This window comes from Misgurnus anguillicaudatus, chromosome 15, assembly GCF_027580225.2.
Source record: "Misgurnus anguillicaudatus chromosome 15, ASM2758022v2, whole genome shotgun sequence".
Taxonomy (NCBI): Eukaryota; Metazoa; Chordata; class Actinopteri; order Cypriniformes; family Cobitidae; genus Misgurnus; species Misgurnus anguillicaudatus.
In genome coordinates, this window is record NC_073351.2 from 28,117,097 (window position 1) to 28,137,500 (window position 20,404).

Genomic DNA, 20,404 nt, shown 5'->3' on the forward strand with positions numbered 1-20,404 from the left:
AATTCCATATAAAAAAAACTGTTCAATCTATTTTATTTTTGAGTATAAATCATTATAGTTTATTATTGACAGGATTGTTTTTGACAAACAAATCAAATATGTTTTTAGATTATTGTCTTAATTTATATGACATACATCATGCCAGAACCATACACTTTAAAAATGTCTGGGTTATTTTTGACCCATAATGGGTAAATATTGAACAGAACACGTGCTGGGTTAAAAATGTACCCAATGCTGGGTTATTACCCCATGGTTGCATAACAACAACCCAACATTGGGTCATTTTTAACCCAGCACAGGGTGATTTTTAACCTAGCATGTGCTCTGTCCAATATTTACCCATTATGCATCAAAAATAACCCAGCCATTATTAGAGTGTACACAGGTAGGAGCACATGTAAAGAAAATTCAAATGAATGGTATTTCAGTGTTGACATGTATAGACATTGGATAGGTCTGTATTGTATTACATGTCGGGGAACATATTCAGACTACAATAACAACACGAAAAGTGAAAATCCAGTGGAAACAGAGATGAGAGATGGTCACATCAGCTATGGCTCCAGTCCAGTGGAAAACCTATAAAGATGAACTCCCAATATGACTAGACTCAGGGCGTATTTTCCTGTAAGATGTAATCTCATCGGTAAAGTGTGTCCCCGGGCCAGTCAAAGTAGGTCATACTCTATATTCAAGTATGTATTTACAGTGCTCTGCTGTAATGGCAATCAGCCTGATCAAAAATGAGTTAATGTTTAAACTCTGGCTTTGGTACATGCACAAGTACATGAAGCTTAAAGGTATAGTCCATTAAAAAAAATCCAGATAATTTACTCACCACCATGTCATCCAATATGTTGATGTCTTTCTTTGTTCAATCGAGAAGAAATTATGTTTTTTTGAGGAAAACATTCCAGAATTGTTCTCATTTTAATAGACTTTAATGGACCCCAACACTTAACAGTTTTAATGCAGTATAAAATTGCAGTTTCAAAGGACTCTAAACGATCTCAAACGAGGCATAAGGGTCTTATCTAGCCAAACGATTGTAATTTTGGCACTTTTAAACCACAACTACTCGTCTTCCTCCGGTCCTGTGACGTGTCAGCGCGACCTCACGTAATTGCGTAATGCCGTAGAAAGGTCACATGTTACATATATGAAACGCACATTTGCGGACCATTGTAAACAATAAACTGACACAAAGACATTAATTAGTATCATTCCACATACAACAACATCGTAACAGTCCTCTTTCTCCACACTTTTAAACACTGGGGCGTAGTTTCGATATGTCATCCAAGACCTCTTGACGTGATGACGTATTACGTAAGGTCGCGCTGGTGTGTCACAGGACCGGAGGAAGACAAGAAGTTGTGGTTAAAAGTGCATCTTTTTTATTTTTCTTGCCAAAAATGACAATCGTTTCGCTTGATAAGACCCTTATGCCTCGTTTGAGATCGTTTAGAGTTCTTTGAAACTGCAATTTTGCATTAAAACGGTTAAGTGTTGGGGTCCATTAAAGTCCATTAAAATGAGAAAGATTCTGGAATGTTTTCCTCTAAAAACATAATTTCTTCTCGACTGAACAAAGAAAGACATCAACATTTTGGATGACATGGTGGTGAGTAAATTATCTGGATTTTTTTTTTTTTAAGAAAATGGACTAATCCTTTAATAGCTAATGGGGTATGGGGCTGGGAAAGAAACATCTTTAAGAACAATTTATGTATTATGTAAGTTAAGTTTGAGTTTAGTTTACTCAAATCATCTCATTATGAGAGAAAATGTAAAACTACTATCAGAGTTTCTGTCTGTTCTGTTGAGTAAATAGAGGATGTACAGATTATTCTTCAAAGGACTTCCCCTGGTAACATGTTAGTTTATCACGGGCTGTTTGTTAAACAACACCTCCTTTGTTTCCATGCTTTATCATTGTATACACCTAGTCTTGTTTAGTTCACTCATTAGTTCTGTGTATTTACACCCCTGTCTTAGTTATGTTCATTTGTCAGTCCTTGTCTTTGTTTGAGTGTTATCCATTCTCTAGTACGTGAATTATTTTGGTTGTTCGTGTTTTGTTTTATGTAAATGTCCTATCAGTTAAGTGAGTTTTATTTTCATTTCTTCTGTCTGGTACTCTTCATACACCTGTCTGCACCACAACCATGACACCCCCAGGTACCCACAATAGGAAATTGCATAATTTCCTGTTTAACAGCAAACAGATTGTAAGTACAGAGGTCAAAAGAAGGCAACCATTGATGAACTTCAAAATGCAGAAACATAAAGGTAAAATGAAGGCTTCCATAACATTGATCTTGCTCTGAGAAATGTATTCATCATGGTCATGAGTCTAAGAGATACCATGACACCATAAAATTATTTAAGATCTGTGGCAGAACAAGAGCTGCAAATAACTAACCACAGTCGCTTTACTGAGATCACAATGTTAGCATGCATTTTAAAAACAGCCAGGTTTATGGTCAACAGAGTCTGTGAAAGTACATGAAATGTTACCAAATGAGTATGATAGTGTGGCCAAAGGTAAGTCACAATACAGTAGAAGAAACATTTTTGGTTCCATAAATGGTTCCATAAACATCAAAAAAAAAAAAACGTTCACTAAAAGTTCTTTGTACTGATAAAGGTTTCTCTAGATTATAAAAAGGTAAAAAAATGGCTATGAAAAACATTTTAAGCACCTTTATTTTTAAGAGTGTACACCACTATTAAACATGAACGCATATAAATCTGTTTCCATGTATTTGCTTGATGTATGAATACATAACGTGTAATAATGTATGGCGTAAACTATAAACATTCAAGAGCTCTGTTTTCCTTCAAGTCTGCCAATATCTTACAGTTCTCAGATTGCCAAAGAATGGCTTGGGATAGTTGTTTTCATTTCCAAAAACATTAGGACCCCTCCCAAATTCCTGTAAATTGTACTCAACATATGTTCCCCAAAATCCTGGTGGGGTTGAATTCTGGGTAACCTCCGCTCTGAACCAGTTATGACTCACTCTCATTTACTGTTACGGACATTCTCTGCACATGAGCTATGACAGAGTAATGTTTTACATCAGTGCAGCCCACTGAAACGGGCTCTGAGGGAACAGTCATTCATAAAATAACAAAAGTATCAGTAGAGTCAGCTGGTCCTTATCACGAAATAAACCCTGACATGTGGATTTGGATAGTGGTTTTTGTATAAGACTCAATACAAACAGTAATTAACACCAGATTTTAATGAGTATAATGGGAATTGCATTAGTTTAAATAGAAAGAATTAACAGAGTATCTCTGTGCGTATCTATTGATAATGTATTGGATCTGTTGGCGGGATGTTATCTTTTTAATGGGAACCAATACAACACCGTTAAAGCTAACTGAAATAAGACCCAAGACACAGTACATAAAGGAATTTTGTAATGGTTAACAGCCATTAGTGGATCATTTTGTTTTTTTGTAATGGAAACCAATAAAAATATTTTTTTTAATACTGAAAGGTATATTTATTTTAATCTGAGAGAAAGATGGGTAAATTTGCTTGTTGTATTCTCACATGCTTTTCATTTATGCTTTTCATCTCGCTACAGGAAACTTGTATGACACATTTATGTTCAACTGTCAAAAGTGTTACCAACCGGAAGTCCTGTGTTTCGCACAGTACGTCCCGCGTGCGCACACGGGTCCACGAGGGCTGAGCTGTGTTGATAGCTTTGGGAAATTAAGAGGTGAAAGGGGGGTATCCGGTCAAAAAAAATGGGGGTGGTGGGGATGTGGGACTTGGCTGCCCTACATAAGCCGCTTATTTGAACTGCTACACTTGCAAACCAAGAACAAAGTAAAAGTATAGCCTACTTACATATGATTGCTTGCTGTTTTTCATGTATATTGCATTTTTTTTTAAATTATTTATGTCAAGATCTAGATTTGTCCTGTACCCGGACTGCCTCATATAAAGGGTTAATCGCGTTCGCTTTGTGTTGCTGCGCCCACCGATGTTTGGCCACGCCCACATAGCTCTCGGGGTCTCCCCGGCTCATGAATAATCATGAGCGGGAATGGGCGGAGCATCGAATATGACTCGTCGTTGGGTCATAACGTCCGACCGCCCCCACTCCGAGTATTCATTTACATTTGTAAGGGTCCCGTCTACAACTGAACTGTTTCCAAGAGAGCGAGAGAGAAAAAACTGATTTAACAGACACACCTTAATAAGAGGAGAGCTGCGCGTGAACTGAACTGATGCTTTTCCTTCACTGGACGTCCTGCTGAAGTCACTTGTTATTGAAAAGTGTTTCGGGACTGATTTGGAGGTATGTGTTTTAAACGTATCTGAATGTGTTTTGGACACGCTTTGCTTTGAAACGAAACGCGATTGTTTACTGTATTGTAACTGGGACGCGCGTTATTTGATATACAATATGTTTCATATACAATCGCATGATGCACTTCTCACAGTAATGCATGTATGGGACAATGACTCAAACAATGAGCAACACCGCAACAAAGCGCTCAAAATCACACCGTTGAGAACAATGGCAAACAATTGTTTCCAAATAAATACCTGAGAAGTTTAATTTTTAATATTAGTACATTGTTGCATGATTAACATGCTGTGAGATTATAAACAAAGGGATACATTTTATAAATGACTGCTCTGGGGTTATGTTATAAAAATTGTAGTTGGTCATGGGAATCAGGAATTCAAAGCACATGGTATGTGTCATGTCATGGCTTGTAGAACAGTATGTCTCATTCACCACTTACAGTCAATGCTTTATGCTTTCAGTCTTTAAGCAGCTTTTGTCTTGTATATAAGACTTCCTATTTCACTATACAAACTATACTGATATTTGATCAATAGGTGTCTATTTTTATTTTCATTTGCATGCACAACAATCATCCATGTCCAGACATTTATTGTCTTGTAGATCAGTTGTGTTAATGTTCAGTATGATCACACTATACTAGTTTTCTGTATTGGATATGTTGGGGGTAGGGATGGGTTGGTTCTGACCACATGTGTTTGTAATTTGCAGGCTGTTTTTTTAAACGCCTTACATGTGTTTTGAACCAGTTCCTCATTCTAGCTTTAGTGAAGTCTTCCCATTTTGCTTGTGGTCCCCTTATCTTTATCTCCGTCACATACGTGCCATCATGTGTGGTTTGCGCTCTGTGTGTGACAGTGAAAGTGAGAGATAGAGTCATGACTTTGTACTTCCCGTATACGATGATGCTGTTCCTTGTAGATGGGTTGGACTTAGAGGACATGAGTGATTCGAGGTTTTCTGAGTACTAGTCACACTGTTTCAAAACAACAGAGGAGGTTTCGGACTACAATTCATAGGTTGCACGCTTCGGGTTGTGTTGCTTTAACATCCTGTACAAACTGTCCCAATTGATGTCCTTAGATCAGCTCTCCGATATGGAGACATGCGGGGTCAATGCAGGTTAATGTTTTGTAAATTTGACATTTGTCAAGTGCATTTCTTTTGCATTCGAAACAAGTCATACTTTCACATGGTTATTCAAATAGGATACACTGTTTTGAGATGCTCTCGCATTATTATTATTATCCTGTGGGGTGCTCTTTTATCACTGGCTTTAAGCATTCAAATATTTAAAAGATATTTGCTTATTTAATTTCCTGGCAAAGTGAAAGTGCCCGGGAATGTCCATTGCTGGAATTGCCTTTTTTTGCTTAGCTATCCGAACACATGAGTCAGCATCACGCTGGGGTCTAGACTAGATTTTGTCCACTGTGCATATTGAGCGCATGCCAGCCAGCATGCATTTATATGCAGAATATTGATTTGCTTCATAAACATGTTGCTCTAGAGGAACTTCTTTTGGTTTTTGCAATGGCAAATGGCCAATTGTGTATACATGCGTTAATACGGATCTTTGTTTTGGTCTGTGTGTGCACGTGTGCGTGTGCATGCCAGTAGCGAGTGATGCTGAATGTGCTTTGTTCTTTTGTAGTACAGCTGTTCTTTGAGAAATCTCTTTTGTCTGATTATTTTTAACTAATGCATTCTCTGTCACTCATATGCATATAATAAGTCACAGTAATGCATCATTTGAATACAATGCATAAAGGAATTACATAGATCTCCTCATTAAAGCGTGATGCAATATTCATTATTTTAAATGTTTATGTTTTTTGTTTCTCTTTGACGTGATGTTTTCACGCAAGGGCTGGATTTTAAATTAGTGTAGTGTGTTTATGAAGATGTTTTGAAGAATGAGTAGACTAGACAGACTTTGGTATTGTTGTTTAGTTTATGATCTCAGCACAGATGTGCTTGGTTAAAGTGTTGTTGTCGGGTTTTTTTTTTGAGAAGTTGCATCTGTTATTTTGTCAAACAGAAGTGCATACTAGTTATTTTGTTTGGCCATGAACAAAAGAGGTTTTTCCCAAACCTGTTATTATTGTCTCAAGATTTGACTTAATGTTTGGGGGGGAACAGAAGGAAGTCAGACATGAGATAATTTGCTGTTTGTGTGTGACAAAAGGTTGTTTTAGATGGATGTATTGGTTTGTTATAGATGATCACGCATGCACAGCGGTGTGTTTTATGCATTATTTCCAATGTCATATTTGACATATGTAGAAAATTAAATGCAATTTAGTTTTTTGTTGTTTTTTTCAGCATTTATGAAGATCTGTGGGTCATCTGTAGGGGTAAGCGGGGCACTAACGCGGGGTTAATTAATTGTAATGCAGCTACTTTACATATGGGGCCGAGCAATCTGTGCAAATATTTTCTCTTACTGTCAGATGATGATCTCCTGTAATTTGTGTAAAGTTTTGATGTGTTTTGGTTGAGATATTTTTGGGGGGCATAAAAGTAAATTTGTTTGTCTTATGTTTTTTTGATTTCTGAGTTGGGGGTGTAAGTCACCAAATCCAACCTTATATTATTTTAATTACGGTCTTGTTAAATGAAACAACACCATTTCGAAACATGCCAGCAACTCCTAGTAACTAATAGCTGGGATTGAAAACATTTTTACACACTGACTGGGGTTAGTTGTAACACAGCGTTACAACTAAGCCTCCAGTATACAATGATAATAAAATGAAAACGATGTCAATACTATTAATCAAAATGATAAATGTTAATACAATATCAGGGGAAATAACTCAAAATTATATTTTTTGTCGTAACTGTGGTTCCCTTTAAAAAATCTATTTATATGCATTGATGCTTAATACAAGGATGGTTAGATTAAGGATCATGGATGGATGAATGTGTGGATATCTATCTATTATAGGCAGATATATATAAACAATATCCACCTTTAGTATATACACTGAACAAATTGATTCATTGAATTTAATCAATTTTTTTAAGGTAAGTGGTTGCAATCAATTTATTTAAGCTACATTTAAACAAAAAAGATTAGTAAAGTAAAATAAAATGTAAAACTTTTGTTTAAATGTAGCTTAAATAAATTGATTGCTACCACTTACCTTAAAAATTGATTAAATTCAATGAATAATTTTTTTCAGTGTAGACAGAATTTTATTGAATTATGTGTTTAAATCTAATTTTCAAACCCTCTGTTTGTTACAATAAACCCCACCTATGGGCTAAGTTGTAACGTTTGCACTCATGTCACTTTCCGTGTAATTGTACGATAACGGTAGGTCGCACAAACAAACTTTAAAGGTGCTCTAAGCGAATTCACGCGTTGTAGACCATAATTTTTTTTTGTTACATACAGCAAACATCTCCTCACTATCTGCTTGCTACCTGACCACTGATCAAACTGTAAAAAAACGCTATCTCTGTAGAAAGCCCAGGCTCCACAAACGGCAATAACAACACAGTGGCCAAACCTAGCACCACGAAACATAACAAAGTGTTCCAGCCAATAAACGACAAGAAGGATTTGGGCGTGGGGGTTGGTCGCATTCATGAAAGCACGGGAGAGGGAGGGGGAGGAGTTAGCTACGCTCCGTTTGTTTGAAAACAGTTCAAACATCAACAAAAAGTGACGTCACACAGATTCGCTTAGAGCGCCTTTAAGTGTTCTTTGTAGCAGAAATGTGTGTGTTGATTGTGTAAAAAAAATTATTAATCTAACTTAAATATTTTTGAATGATGATAGAGACAAAGCTCTCCCCTACTTTGCATGTTGTTTGTGTGCAAGTTTAAATGCGTTTGTGTAAATCATAGATCTGTAGATTAATCCACACACAGACATCTGTCTGTAAATCCTTTAGCCAGATCTGACCAATCGCTGCCTGGCTGACATTCTGTTGCTGACATTGATTTCTCCTTTAAATCAAACAAAGAAGCAAAACAATCAGATATCCCTCTTGTGTCTCGACTCTTATGGTGCAAGAAGAAGAATAGCATAGTCCAAGAAAGCTCATGGGGCAGAGAAGAAGATAGACTAATGGATGTTTAGTGTAATTCATGACCGCGGGATATATCATTGATCTGATTTAGCATAGTCACAGACTCTAATGAAACATTGTGTTTTTATATCGCTCTATTAGCAGTCCAGAGCTAGTGAGGGGTAACGTGCCATTACATTTGTGCTTCATTTGACATTTTCTGAAGAACATGTAGGTGCCACTTGGTCTGTGAAACTCACAGCAATGATGTTAGGTAATTTAGAGTGGTTGCCAGGGTGTCGCTATGCATTTGCCATGTGAGTGCTATACTACAGTGGAGTGTTTTTCAAAGCATTGCTATGCTGTTGCTATGGTGTTCTGGATTGTTGCTAAGGTATTGCTACAGTAGGTGGGTGATTCTCCCGAAATCCAGATTTAGAAGGTGTCCAGCATCAACATTTTTAAAAAGTGTTTTTTTTTTGCACATATATGATTAAGGTCTGGACTTACTATAACCATTATTTTTAGAGGATTTAAAACCATTTCCTATAAAATTATTTACATTTTTTAGATTATCATTATAAAAAATTATCATTACCGCAACATGATATTACATTAAATATATGCATTTTCAAACTCATGTTTCGGTAATGAGAACTAAAAAGTTGTCTAGGTACTATGACAAACAAATTTGTAACTTTTATCTGGAGAGAAAAAATAAGAACTGCTTATCTGGTAGCCATCTTGAGTGTCACAGTCAATTAGGTCCCTTCCAACTATTATTTTTTTTTATGTTAGTTCCTTGAGGGCTTAAACAATGATTGAAAATTGTTGCGGATGATGAGAAAAATTGGACACATTTATATTCCTTATTATTGTCTCTCCATTTACCAATGATCACCAAACACCACATGTTTTTTTACTGTAAATGTTATAGTATGAAGCTTTTTATTTTTTAGATTTTTTAATTATAAATATTTCCATGTCAAAGAACCCAAATCCAGTCATGGACACGTTGCGGTAATGAAAATCTTCCCCTTAAATGTGGAAAAAACAACAAAATTGGTTTGTATGATGCCATTTGAAATCATGTACAAAATATTACATGAAGAGATGCTTGTAACTGTATGCTTCTTATTTTGATAGCTTTACTTTTATTAAAACGTTTCATGACACCTCATAAGTCTAATTTCACGAGAATCACCCAGGTGGCTTCCAAGGCGTTCTTGGTTGTTGCTAGGTTGATCTGGATTGTTGTCAAGGTATTGCTATGGTGTTATGTGTTATATGCTGGCAAGAACCTTAATCTCCTTCTAATATTCTGGCCTCTAGATGTATATTCTGCCCGTAACTAAACCTGTCTCTGTTATTAGGTGAAACAGATGTCATGTGGACACCTGTAGTTTTCATGGGAGGTTTAACAGGCAACGCCAGGTCAGCAGTCTTCTTGACTGTCTTTCATCATCATCAATGGCAGCAGTTGGCTTTTTCTACGGTCAGCTCTCTGAGGGGAGTATATGTGTGTGTTAGTTTTTGGAATTTCCCATATACGCACCCCTGTTTATTATATAGATATATTATCATTGTAGACATTGGGGACATTTTGTGGCTGTCTCTTTGTAGCAAGTTTACTCATAAGTAGAGAAAAAGATAAAAAAGTTTTTCCCCCACATGAGCATGCGTCAGTGTGTCATAGCATCATGATACGATCATGGCTCCGTTGAGCCTGTGTTTTCTACATCTAACGTTATTTCAGAATCCTATATTTTTAATGCACATGTTCCTAAACATACATTAGCACCTCTCGCACACCCTTGTACTGTAATCCATGACCCAGCAGGTGCTGGCCACAGCTGAGAGGAATCAATGGACCCTCTGTTCGGCTGTCTTTGTTCTATAGAACGCAGTTGCTGGGGATCCCTCATATACATACTGGCACACCTGACCCATTTTGGACAGTTGCTGGACCCCCTGATCTGATCTCCATATGAACAGGGTTTAACGGTATGTTCAGCGTAGAGATGCTGGGGTAGGCTTAACTTACACTTCACTGCTTTGACAGATACGTTATAATACAGACAAATGTGACCCGTTCGCCCCACCACCAGCGTATACACACATGTGCTCTTTCAATGGATGGTTTACAAAAGCCTGTGTGCCATGGATCTATTCAAAGCATTCAAATAGAGTCTATTTACTTTTTGGAAAAGATGATGTCACATTCATTGTGTGTATTTGTTTGTGTGGTTAAAAGCTTTGCAGGTTCATCACATTCCAGTTAATATTGTGCATTATCTCTACTGATCTCCCTTTAGAGCTAAACCGCCCCTTCACACAAATACAGCGCACACAAACACACAACATGTGGTTGCTTTATACACTTTGCTGTCTAACACACCCGTTTCTTTTCTAAAATTAAAACTGTTAATTAAAATGAATTTAGGAACACCAGCCTAACATCACTGTCAAGAGGCAAAATAACTTCACCCTGTACTACAATTAAACTAGACTAGACAAGTCATTTGTGGTTTGACAGCATATAGATTATAAAGAATAAATATTGCATAACAAACGTGGGCCTTTTATTTTCTTGAAGTCTGACCTGTTTTACCTTTTTATACTAGATGTAAACTCATCAACATGTTCATTCTTGTAGTGCAAAAACCGTTGCATGTAACTTTTGTTTATATGTGTTTAGATTCACTTGTGTGATCGGTGTGTAACACTTTTAAGACAGATTTAAGTCTTTTCTTTTCTGAAAATTAGAGTGAATTGATGCAAAAGCGGGAAATGAAGAAAGTTTGAGGTAATAAAGACAGTGGTTGGTGGGTAGAGGAACAGGAAGTATGTTCAAGTTTTACAGTTTACGCCAAACCGCCACCGAAATTAGTAAATGCACGAATGAGTGCGCTGAGGCGCAGAATGATAAGTGAGACATTCACAGATATATCGAGATTATGCTCATCCGGTATCATAAAAGTTGACCCACCCAAACAATAGAGAGACTAAGAATATAAAGTGTGGTAGATTTAAGTCGAATTTAGATTGTCATACAGATAACATGCACGATGAACGTTAGAGAATCTTTGTTTCTCAAATCAGGCACGTAGATAATTTTGTATCAGTGATCTTTTCTGTTCTTTGTCACCCTAGGATGGTGCTCGTATGCAAATCTACTAGGAAGTGATTGAACTGCATTGGTCATGGTTGAAGGCCTCTGTTTTCCAAACAGATTTCTGTTAGAAGCTCATAATGTGAGCGTTTGGCTGATGTTTTAATCTGAAATGACTTGCTCAATCTATACATTTAAGTAGAATGTGTATTACCTGGGACTTAAAGTGCCAGAAATGTAATCCATATTCATATACCATTACATTTTTGCATTTGGCAGACACTTTCATCCAAAGTGACTTACAATGCATTGCGAGGTATATATTTTATCAGTATGTGTGATCTGCGCTCGCTGCTAACACAATCTACCACTTAGCTTTACAGGAGCACAAGTTCCTATCAACACAAGCTAAAGCAGCGTTTCTCAAAATGCAAACACTGTTGCATTATTATTATTTACTTTTGAACAAAGTCTTGTTTCATGCAAAGTGATAATACATTTGCACGTTTATTTTCTCTGTTGAAAGTGTTTAATGCTGTTATGTTTTAAGATATGATGTGATTAAATAAATTTCAACAGTTAAAGGGTTAGTTCACCCCAAAATGAAAATAATGTCATTAATGACTCACCCTAATGTCTTTCAAACCTTTAGGACCTCAGTTCATCTTTTGAATCACAGTTTAAGATGTTTTATATTTAGTTTGAGAGCTTGTTGACCTTTCATTGAAAATCTATGTACAGTATACTGTCCATGTCCAGACAGGTAATAAAACATCATCAAAGTAGTCCATGTAACATCAGTGGGTCAGTTAGAATGTGTTGAAGCATCGAAAATATGTTTTGGTCCAAAAATAAAAAAAATATGACTTTATTCAGCATTGTCTTCTCTTCCACGTCTGTTGCGAATGTGCGTGCACAGTGACGCTGCTGACCTAACACTGCATATCCTCAGACATGTTTGCGAAGATTTTTTTTTCCGAACTTACAGCGTGCGTCTCCCTCAGACTATAAACGAAGCTCGGGCGCAAAAAAAAAGTTGGGGCGCACTAGATGACACGTCAGCAGCGTCATTGCAGTCTCGTGCACGCGGTTCACAACAGACACGGAAGAGAAGACAATGCTGAATAAAGTCGTAATTTATGTTCTTTTTGGACCAAAATGTAGTCACATGAACTACTTGTTGTTTTTATTACCTTTCTGGACATGGACAGTATACCCGTACATACATTTTCAATGGAGGGTCAAAAAGCTCTCGGACTAACTCTGAAACATCTTAAACTTTGTTTCCAAAGATGAACGGAGGTCTTGCGAGTTTGGAACAACATAAGGGTGAGTCAATAATGACATTATTGTCTTTTTTGGTTGAACTATCCCTTTAAACTTAAAGCCTACCATTTTGTTGGGACAATTGGGGAGTGGTGGGGATCTGAACCCTTCCCTACCTCCAATTTCCAAAGTGTCGAATGGCAGAAAAAGTTTGAGAAACACTGGTCTAAAGTTTAAAAAAATTGCACGGTCTTATGTAAGACCCCAAGGTTACCAAACATGCGTTTCCTTTTCCCAGTATGCTGTAGTGACCCAGCATCTCGTCACGCAACCTTATTCTGTGGTGGGCTACTTGAGAGGTCAGGCCTTGAAATGTCAGAGGTCTTTAACTTGAACAGGAAACTAGTATAATTACCTACATCCACCCATATACAACCACAGCCTCTTAAGACTGGCTTGAATACCTTCATAACAAACACATTGTGACATTTTCTGTAGTAATACACAATTTTGCATATCATGAGAATGTTTTTTTGTTGCAGCCACCAGGGGGCAGCACTAGTGATTTAGTTATTGTGTTTGATCAGTTTCTGTCACCCCAGATGTTGTTCTGCATTTGATTTGATTTAAGTGTTTATTGGTTTATATCAGAACTCGTCTTTACTAGCTCAGACACCATCCCAAAGCAATGCCCAGATGGCGTGGATGTATTGAGTGTATTGCGGTTCTGTATCAGCAGCATATGCGTTGAATCAGTTTTTATTGCCATTTGTAGACTTTAGTGAGTTGTAATGCTGTGTATTTTGTACATGTTACTTATTTAAATTATACAGACAATAGGCATTCAGTCCTACGGTTATAGACCCCAGTTATTTTATTTTTCATTTGAATGCACTGCAGTTGGGTTGATGCAAGTGCCTCAAGCTGTTATAAGTCTAACCTCTGACCTCCCAAAAGGAACCAATTACAGTTTCTCACAGTATCTCTCTCTCTTGCTCTATCTCTCTCTCTCTCCTGTGCTGTGGGAAACCCCTCAATTTATGTCTTTCATCATTTTCCGTGGCCCAGCTAAAGGAAACGGATGAGATTCAAGTGAACCTTTTTTTTTAGTTGTCTTCTAATTTTGATATTTGTGTATGCATGCAACACGTAATACAGAAATACATCTGCAAACCTTCATAGCATGTAATATTTGTCAGTCAGTCAGTGTCAATCTGTCTAGCTTTACAGGTGGTCTTTTTCATTCCTGTTTAGGGAAAATAGAAAGTTCATGTGAAAATGAGTGGGAGAAAGCAAAGCAATCATCTGGAGGATAGTTGATACGAATTGATACTCCTGTGATCTAAGAATGGGATTGGGAGGGGGGCAGGACATGGGGGATGGTTCAGAATGTCTTTATGCGGGAAATAAAGAACAGTTTGCCTAGTAAGGGTTGAACTGGGACTGGTTTTAAACGGGGTGTAAAATATCAGATATTGATTATTTAATAAATGTAGGCAAATGAACGCATCGTAAATAATTGTTGAAAGTGACAGTGTGCTGTGAAAAGGGTTTTGGGGATTAGGAGGGGCTGCTATACCTTCCTGCTGCTTGTAAACGGTGCCCAATAAGGGTCAGATGGTGCCATAGACTGCCAGCTGCTCCCTGCCTCCCCTGCTGCATTCTTCCTAGTCTACATCCCTAATGAGGGCTTCTGAGCAGGAACAAAGACATGTCATCCTCATTAGCTGTGTGCACATCACATTTATTTTAGTTGCATTTTATTTTGAATTTTGGCTTTTATTTTAATTTTTTTTATATTATTAATTTAATAAAAAATATATTTTAAGTTTAATTTTTGTCATATTGCCATGATAATTTTTCATTTTTAAAATGTCTTTTAGTTATTTTTTAACTAGTACTGGTATTTATTTGATTTATTTTTTATTTCAGTTTTAGTTTTTTTTTTGTTCATATTTTTAGTGCCTGATCTTTCAGTTTATTGCCAAGACAACATTTATAATTTACATTTACTTTGTTTTTAAACTACATTTACATGTATGCATTTGGCTGACGCTTTTATTCAAAGCGACTTACGGTGCATTACAAGATTTAAATTTTTTTATGTTCAAACACATGACTTTTTGAGCTTCTAACGCAATGGTTTACCACTGAGCAATATAGGAGCAAACTAATATTAAGGCCTATATTTTATTTCATTTTAATTACCAGACATGTGTAATAGTTTGTTTAACAATAACGCAAATGTATTCTACTTGGCTTGCACAAAAGCAAGTTTGTCATTTTGTCACCAAAATGGGTGTATCTTTTTTTTGTCTCCTGTTTCCTGTTATTGCCGCCTTTGGGCTTACGTTCTTGGAGACGACTGAAAAATAAAAGCTGATTGATTTTGGGTGTGCTCGCTCTCTGGTCTGTCCTTTTATATTTTAGGTTGTAAAAGTACAAAATAAAAGAAAAACGTATAGAGCCAGTCAGTAAAAGCAAATCACATTGAAATATATGCATTACCCTGTGATCATGTTTCAAGCTTGTGAATTTTGGATGTCAATCATGTAACCGCACAGCTTTTAGCAAAGACTCAGGATCTAACTACATCCAGCACGCATCCAAATGATGTCATAGTAACGCTCTGGGTTGCTCCCATTGTGTGCTGGTGCTGAAAGGAAGGGTGTGTAAATATGATGTTTATATTTTCTATTTGTCTGAAACGCCTAGTCTGTTATTTTAGAAAGTGTGTAGGCATGTGAGTTTACACGTGCTGTATTTGTCAGGGGGGGACACAATCCATTGTGATGCCCCTTGCTTTTAAGTCTATGTTGTGGAACAAGTTCACAAACTAAGCACCTGCAAACACTTGCCTGGTTTACACCCTGAAGCATTTATTACTCAAAAAGGAACTAAACACTTCACAAACGTTTCCTTTATGCATGCATGCCCAAACACAAAGGCCCACTATGCAAATACAAATAATGCTCTGATGATTATTTGCAATTTAAAGGAGGTGGTTAAATAAACACACATTTTTGTCTGATAGAACATTATGTTAATACTTGTCTTGGCTATAGACGCACCTGTTTGCGTAGTATTGTAGTGGTCACCATAGAGATACCCGAGTCCTGCACAGGGTTGAAAAGTGAAACTCTGTAATTAAAACTGGATGTGGGTGTTTTATTAACAATGCAATTCTGTCAGGCTCCCTATAAAGAACATTATGTAAATAATTTGGTGGGGCATTGCATTAGAAGCGCAAAGGTCTTTGGTTCGATTCCCAGGAAAATACATGATAAAATATATAGCTTGATATATGCTGTAAGTCGCTTTTAAGCATCTGCCAAATATAGCATGTTATTAATTTTGCTATGAACACAAATAGCATTCAGTTCGCACTATAATAGTATGTTTGAGCATGTTTATGGAAACAATCTGTTATTTCCCTTAGATAAGATGTTGTAAGATAAGGACGTGTTTTTGAATTTGTCCCACCCTGTTTGTTGCAACATGCAGCAGTGGCAACAGTTTGTATTAATATAATATAATGGTAACACTTTACAATAAGGTTCATTAGTTAATGTATTAACTAACATGAATGAACAAACCATGAGCAATACATTTGTTACAGTATTTATTAATCTTTGTTAATGTTAGTTAATAGAAATAAAGCTTTTCCTATATATTATAACTCCACTTCTTAAACACAGTGCTTGAAGTTTACACGTTCGGACAGTCTGCATTGCTCTCCCCAAGGTGTTCTTCCTAAACGTAATGAAATTGCTGGTTATAAATGACATTTTAGGTAATATAGGCTAAGCATAGATACAATAAACACACGTGATGACGGAAAGTCCTAAAGTTCTTGTAGTAAAACGTCATCGCAGGATGTTTTGCAAACAAATGTGTGTTAATGTCAGGACGGTCAGTCCTAAAGTTCCTGCAGTTAAACGTCATTGCCGCACGTTTTGTAAACTAATGACGTCTCTATGCAGTGACCATAGCCTAATACTGTAGTGTCAAATTATTTTGATGATACTTTTTTACTGTACATTTGCTGTGCATTCCTCATTATTGTAGATATGTTCATAACTTCAAGAAAAAAAATCTTTTTTGTATATCGTTTATTTTTATAATATTATTTATGCTGTTACATAACAGTATATGACACTGTTGCAATGTGTTCTACAAACTTTTTCATGGATTGCTACATGAGGCATTCAGAAAGTGTTCAACGTGTCCTTTTGTTGTTCTGCAAAATTACAGGATGGCAATGGCAATAAATATGATTGTTTTGCGTCGTTAGGCTATTGCTTGGTTTTTGGTGAACTCTAGCGGTCGTCGGCTGAATTACACCGCGCAGATAACTGGATTTAATTTGGCACTGCGCAAACTGATTGACATATGACGTCAAATTACCGCGAGAATGACTCGCTCTCGCGGTACTTCTATGTCATACTCCGATCGGTCTGCGCAGATCCGAGGTCGAATACGTATTGTGTAATCACGATGTCGCTCTTTTTCATTAATCAACACGTACTAAATAATATCGATAAATTATCCCATTAAGCACAGCATGTACCACACAACATTTAACTATTTTTTGTATTAAGCTACAAAATGTTATAAGCTTGTCTAACCTACAGTAACCCACCACCATGTCAGAAGTTTGCCCCATATTTGGAAGCAAATATGCAGACGCATATTTCCTCTGGGAGCGTACATCGTGTTATCTATCTGCGTATATTTGAGAGCCTTTGATATTTTTATGGCATGCGATGAAAGATTAACAGAGATGTTTGAGATGAGGGAGGGCTATTAGGTAATAAAACCATCAGGCGGAGTCAGAAGTGCGCTGTTTATAGAGAGCATCTCTCATACACGCAGATTCAGAGCTGTTGAGACTTTCATACAGGGCGGTTATCTGAGGTGTTACATTCAAACGCAGATATGACTGCTTTGTTCAGATACACCGTGTTTCCAGTCCTTCCAGGTGAGATTTAGAGTTGTTTAATGCATGCAGTTTTTTATACTTGGGTCACACTTCATATTATGTATATTTTGTGGCTTTTTCATAAGGACTGAATTATATTGCACTATATGTATTTTTGAGGTCTTAACATGTTGTCATATAGTTTAGAAAGTTGCTGGTTGGTTGATTCTGCCTGTCTTGTTTATTTGCAAAATCAACGTCCATCTGTAAATAACAAATACATTACATTTTATTGTACAATTGTATTGGAAAGATCCTAGCCATGTGAAACAAATGTCACATGGAATAACCTGTGTGTCTATAAATGATAAGATAAATGGATGAAAGGTTTCCTTATATGCAAGTTTCAGCGAAAAAAAAAAAAAGTTTAGATTTGATCATTTGTTAAATGAATAATACATTTACTTTATTAATGAATTTTCACCTGATGCACTTTATAAGCACTTATTGTAGTCAATTATGTTTTATTTTCTTATTAGATTAGAGCACAAATAATCTTAAAGTTTGTTGCTTCTGCTTTCAACATACAAGATTTATTTTATAATGTTTATGGGACTAATAAGCTCCTATCTAAATAAACAGTAAGGCATTGATGTATTGCTATACTACTATGTTCAGTCTGTACGTGCACTGTTTACAAGTTAATAATAGGACATATGAGCACAGTTGAAGGACATTCAGTACTTTCATTATCATTCATCAGACCAGTTACTGTGCTTTACATAAAATGAAAAATAACCTCATTTAATCTCATCTGATTGCTAAAGTAAACTTTTTGAAGTTTAAAAGTTATGTTTATATGTATTTCTCTCAGGTCTGGACCAGACAGAAATACCGGAGGGATTGTCTCGTGCACGAAGCATCATGGCCGAGCCGGACTACATGGACGCGGACAGCGATGAGCTGATCAGACCCAAAAAAATGATCAACCCGGTGAAGACCTCCAGAAATCACCAGGACTTGCACAGAGAGCTTCTCATGAACCAGAAAAGGTGATTCTTGTGGTTTTAACATTTCCACCCCGTCACCCCGTTCTCCTGCAATTTTATTTTATTCCTTATGCAGGTATCATTATCCTCACCACAGTTATATATATATTTTATATATATATAACTTTGAGTGGCCCTGTGACCATATACTGTACAACTGTATCGCATCACTGAGAAGCCGATACCTGTCTACCTTGTTTTTTTTCCCTCATATCTAATGGATAATGCACAGTTAGTTAATCATTAGCTCAAAATAAACCTCATACAGGATGACCATAAAGACAGGCCCCTTGAGAACAAATAGACAGGAACCTTGCATGAAGTTGAGAAATCTTATAACCACCCAAGAACTTTATTTTTGCTGTGACCTGTTCTGCTATTCATTTTATTACATGGTTTCCTAGCATCTATGAATTTACATAATGAAATTGAGATAATGAATTGATAAAATATGGAAAACTAGCACAGCTATTAAATGCTTAAGATAGCATTCAGTTATATTGTTTAATGGTATGCTAAAAATAGTATACTGAATGTGTGCCCCAATTAAGTGTTATACAGCTCTCTAATACATGCATATATTTATGTGTTAATTTATGCCTTTGATAGACACATTTATCAATGCTCTGCCAGTTGAGCCACAGAAACACTTTAGTGAGTATTTAACAAATGAATTCTTGAAAAATAGGATTGGTATGAAAGTTAATCTTACCCAGAAGGCTCTGTGAGTAAGATGAATGATTTCCCTCTGCTGTGTGTGTCTGTGGGCTGTTTTTAGGTTGACGGGGGCCATGAAGGAATTCCATTGGAAACAATCTAGAGCTTTCTGTGTATTTGTTTGTCCCTCTTACACTCATTGTTAATGAATGGTAATAGCTTTGGAGACAAACTGTTAATTGCATAAACAGTGTTTTCACTTGGCAGTCATAAGATTCCTCGGAGGTTGACGTTGTTCTCACAGCTTTGATGTGAACAGGAAGGGATAAGTGACAGCACACAGACTCATTACATAAACTCACGTCCTTTATACGCACATCCCACTTCTGCTGTTACTGGTACAGTCTGTTCTCCGCAGTTCTGTGCTATTAGAGGCAAGGCAATCCCAAAATCCATCAAATTCAGTGATTCTGCATTCAAATTCTCATTAACATTTAAAAATTATTGTATTTTGTATTATTGTGGGATTGTTTGGTACTTTTGGGTACAGATTTGCTTATATAAATCTTTTAAAAACTATAGAAACAATGGCCTGTGCATGAGTAGGAAAAATGAATTGTAATGCTAATTGATTTGATTTCCAAATCTAAATTAATATAACTCATATTACTCATTCATTTTTACAAGACTTTTCTTTGATGCAAAATAACTATTTGGTGTTCCCAGAGTATATATGTGAAGTATCTATCTGTCTATCTATCTATCTATCTATCTATCTATCTATCTATCTATCTATCTATCTATCTATCTATCTATCTATCTATCTATCTATCTATCTATCTATCTATCTATCTATCTATCTATCTATCTATCTATCTATCTATCTATCTATAGGGCTGCACGATTTGGGTAATTTTTCCCATTGCGGTTATTGATGATAATATTGCGATGTGCGATTGCGATTATACTAAATGGTATCATGAGTCAACTTGATGGGTTTTAAGGAAAATCCACACACAGTTTAGCTAAAATGT

General features: G+C 36.4%; 1 protein-coding gene across 2 annotated transcripts in view; it reads left to right on the top strand.

Moving 5' to 3' along the window:
• Positions 1 to 4,145: 4,145 nt before the first annotated feature.
• fam107b (family with sequence similarity 107 member B) overlaps positions 4,146 to 20,404 on the top strand; it is a 26,708-nt gene continuing 10,449 nt past the window's right edge. Inside the window, exons 1-2 of one of the 2 annotated variants that reach the window (XM_055173996.2) lie at positions 4,146 to 4,328; positions 18,539 to 18,716. In XM_055173996.2, the coding sequence (XP_055029971.1) occupies positions 18,589 to 18,716 (128 nt within the window). In that variant the 5' untranslated portion in view covers positions 4,146 to 4,328; positions 18,539 to 18,588. Of the gene's footprint in view, positions 4,329 to 17,535; positions 17,725 to 18,538; positions 18,717 to 20,404 lie in introns of those variants that run through there. The other variant, XM_055173995.2, reaches the window with a different exon arrangement.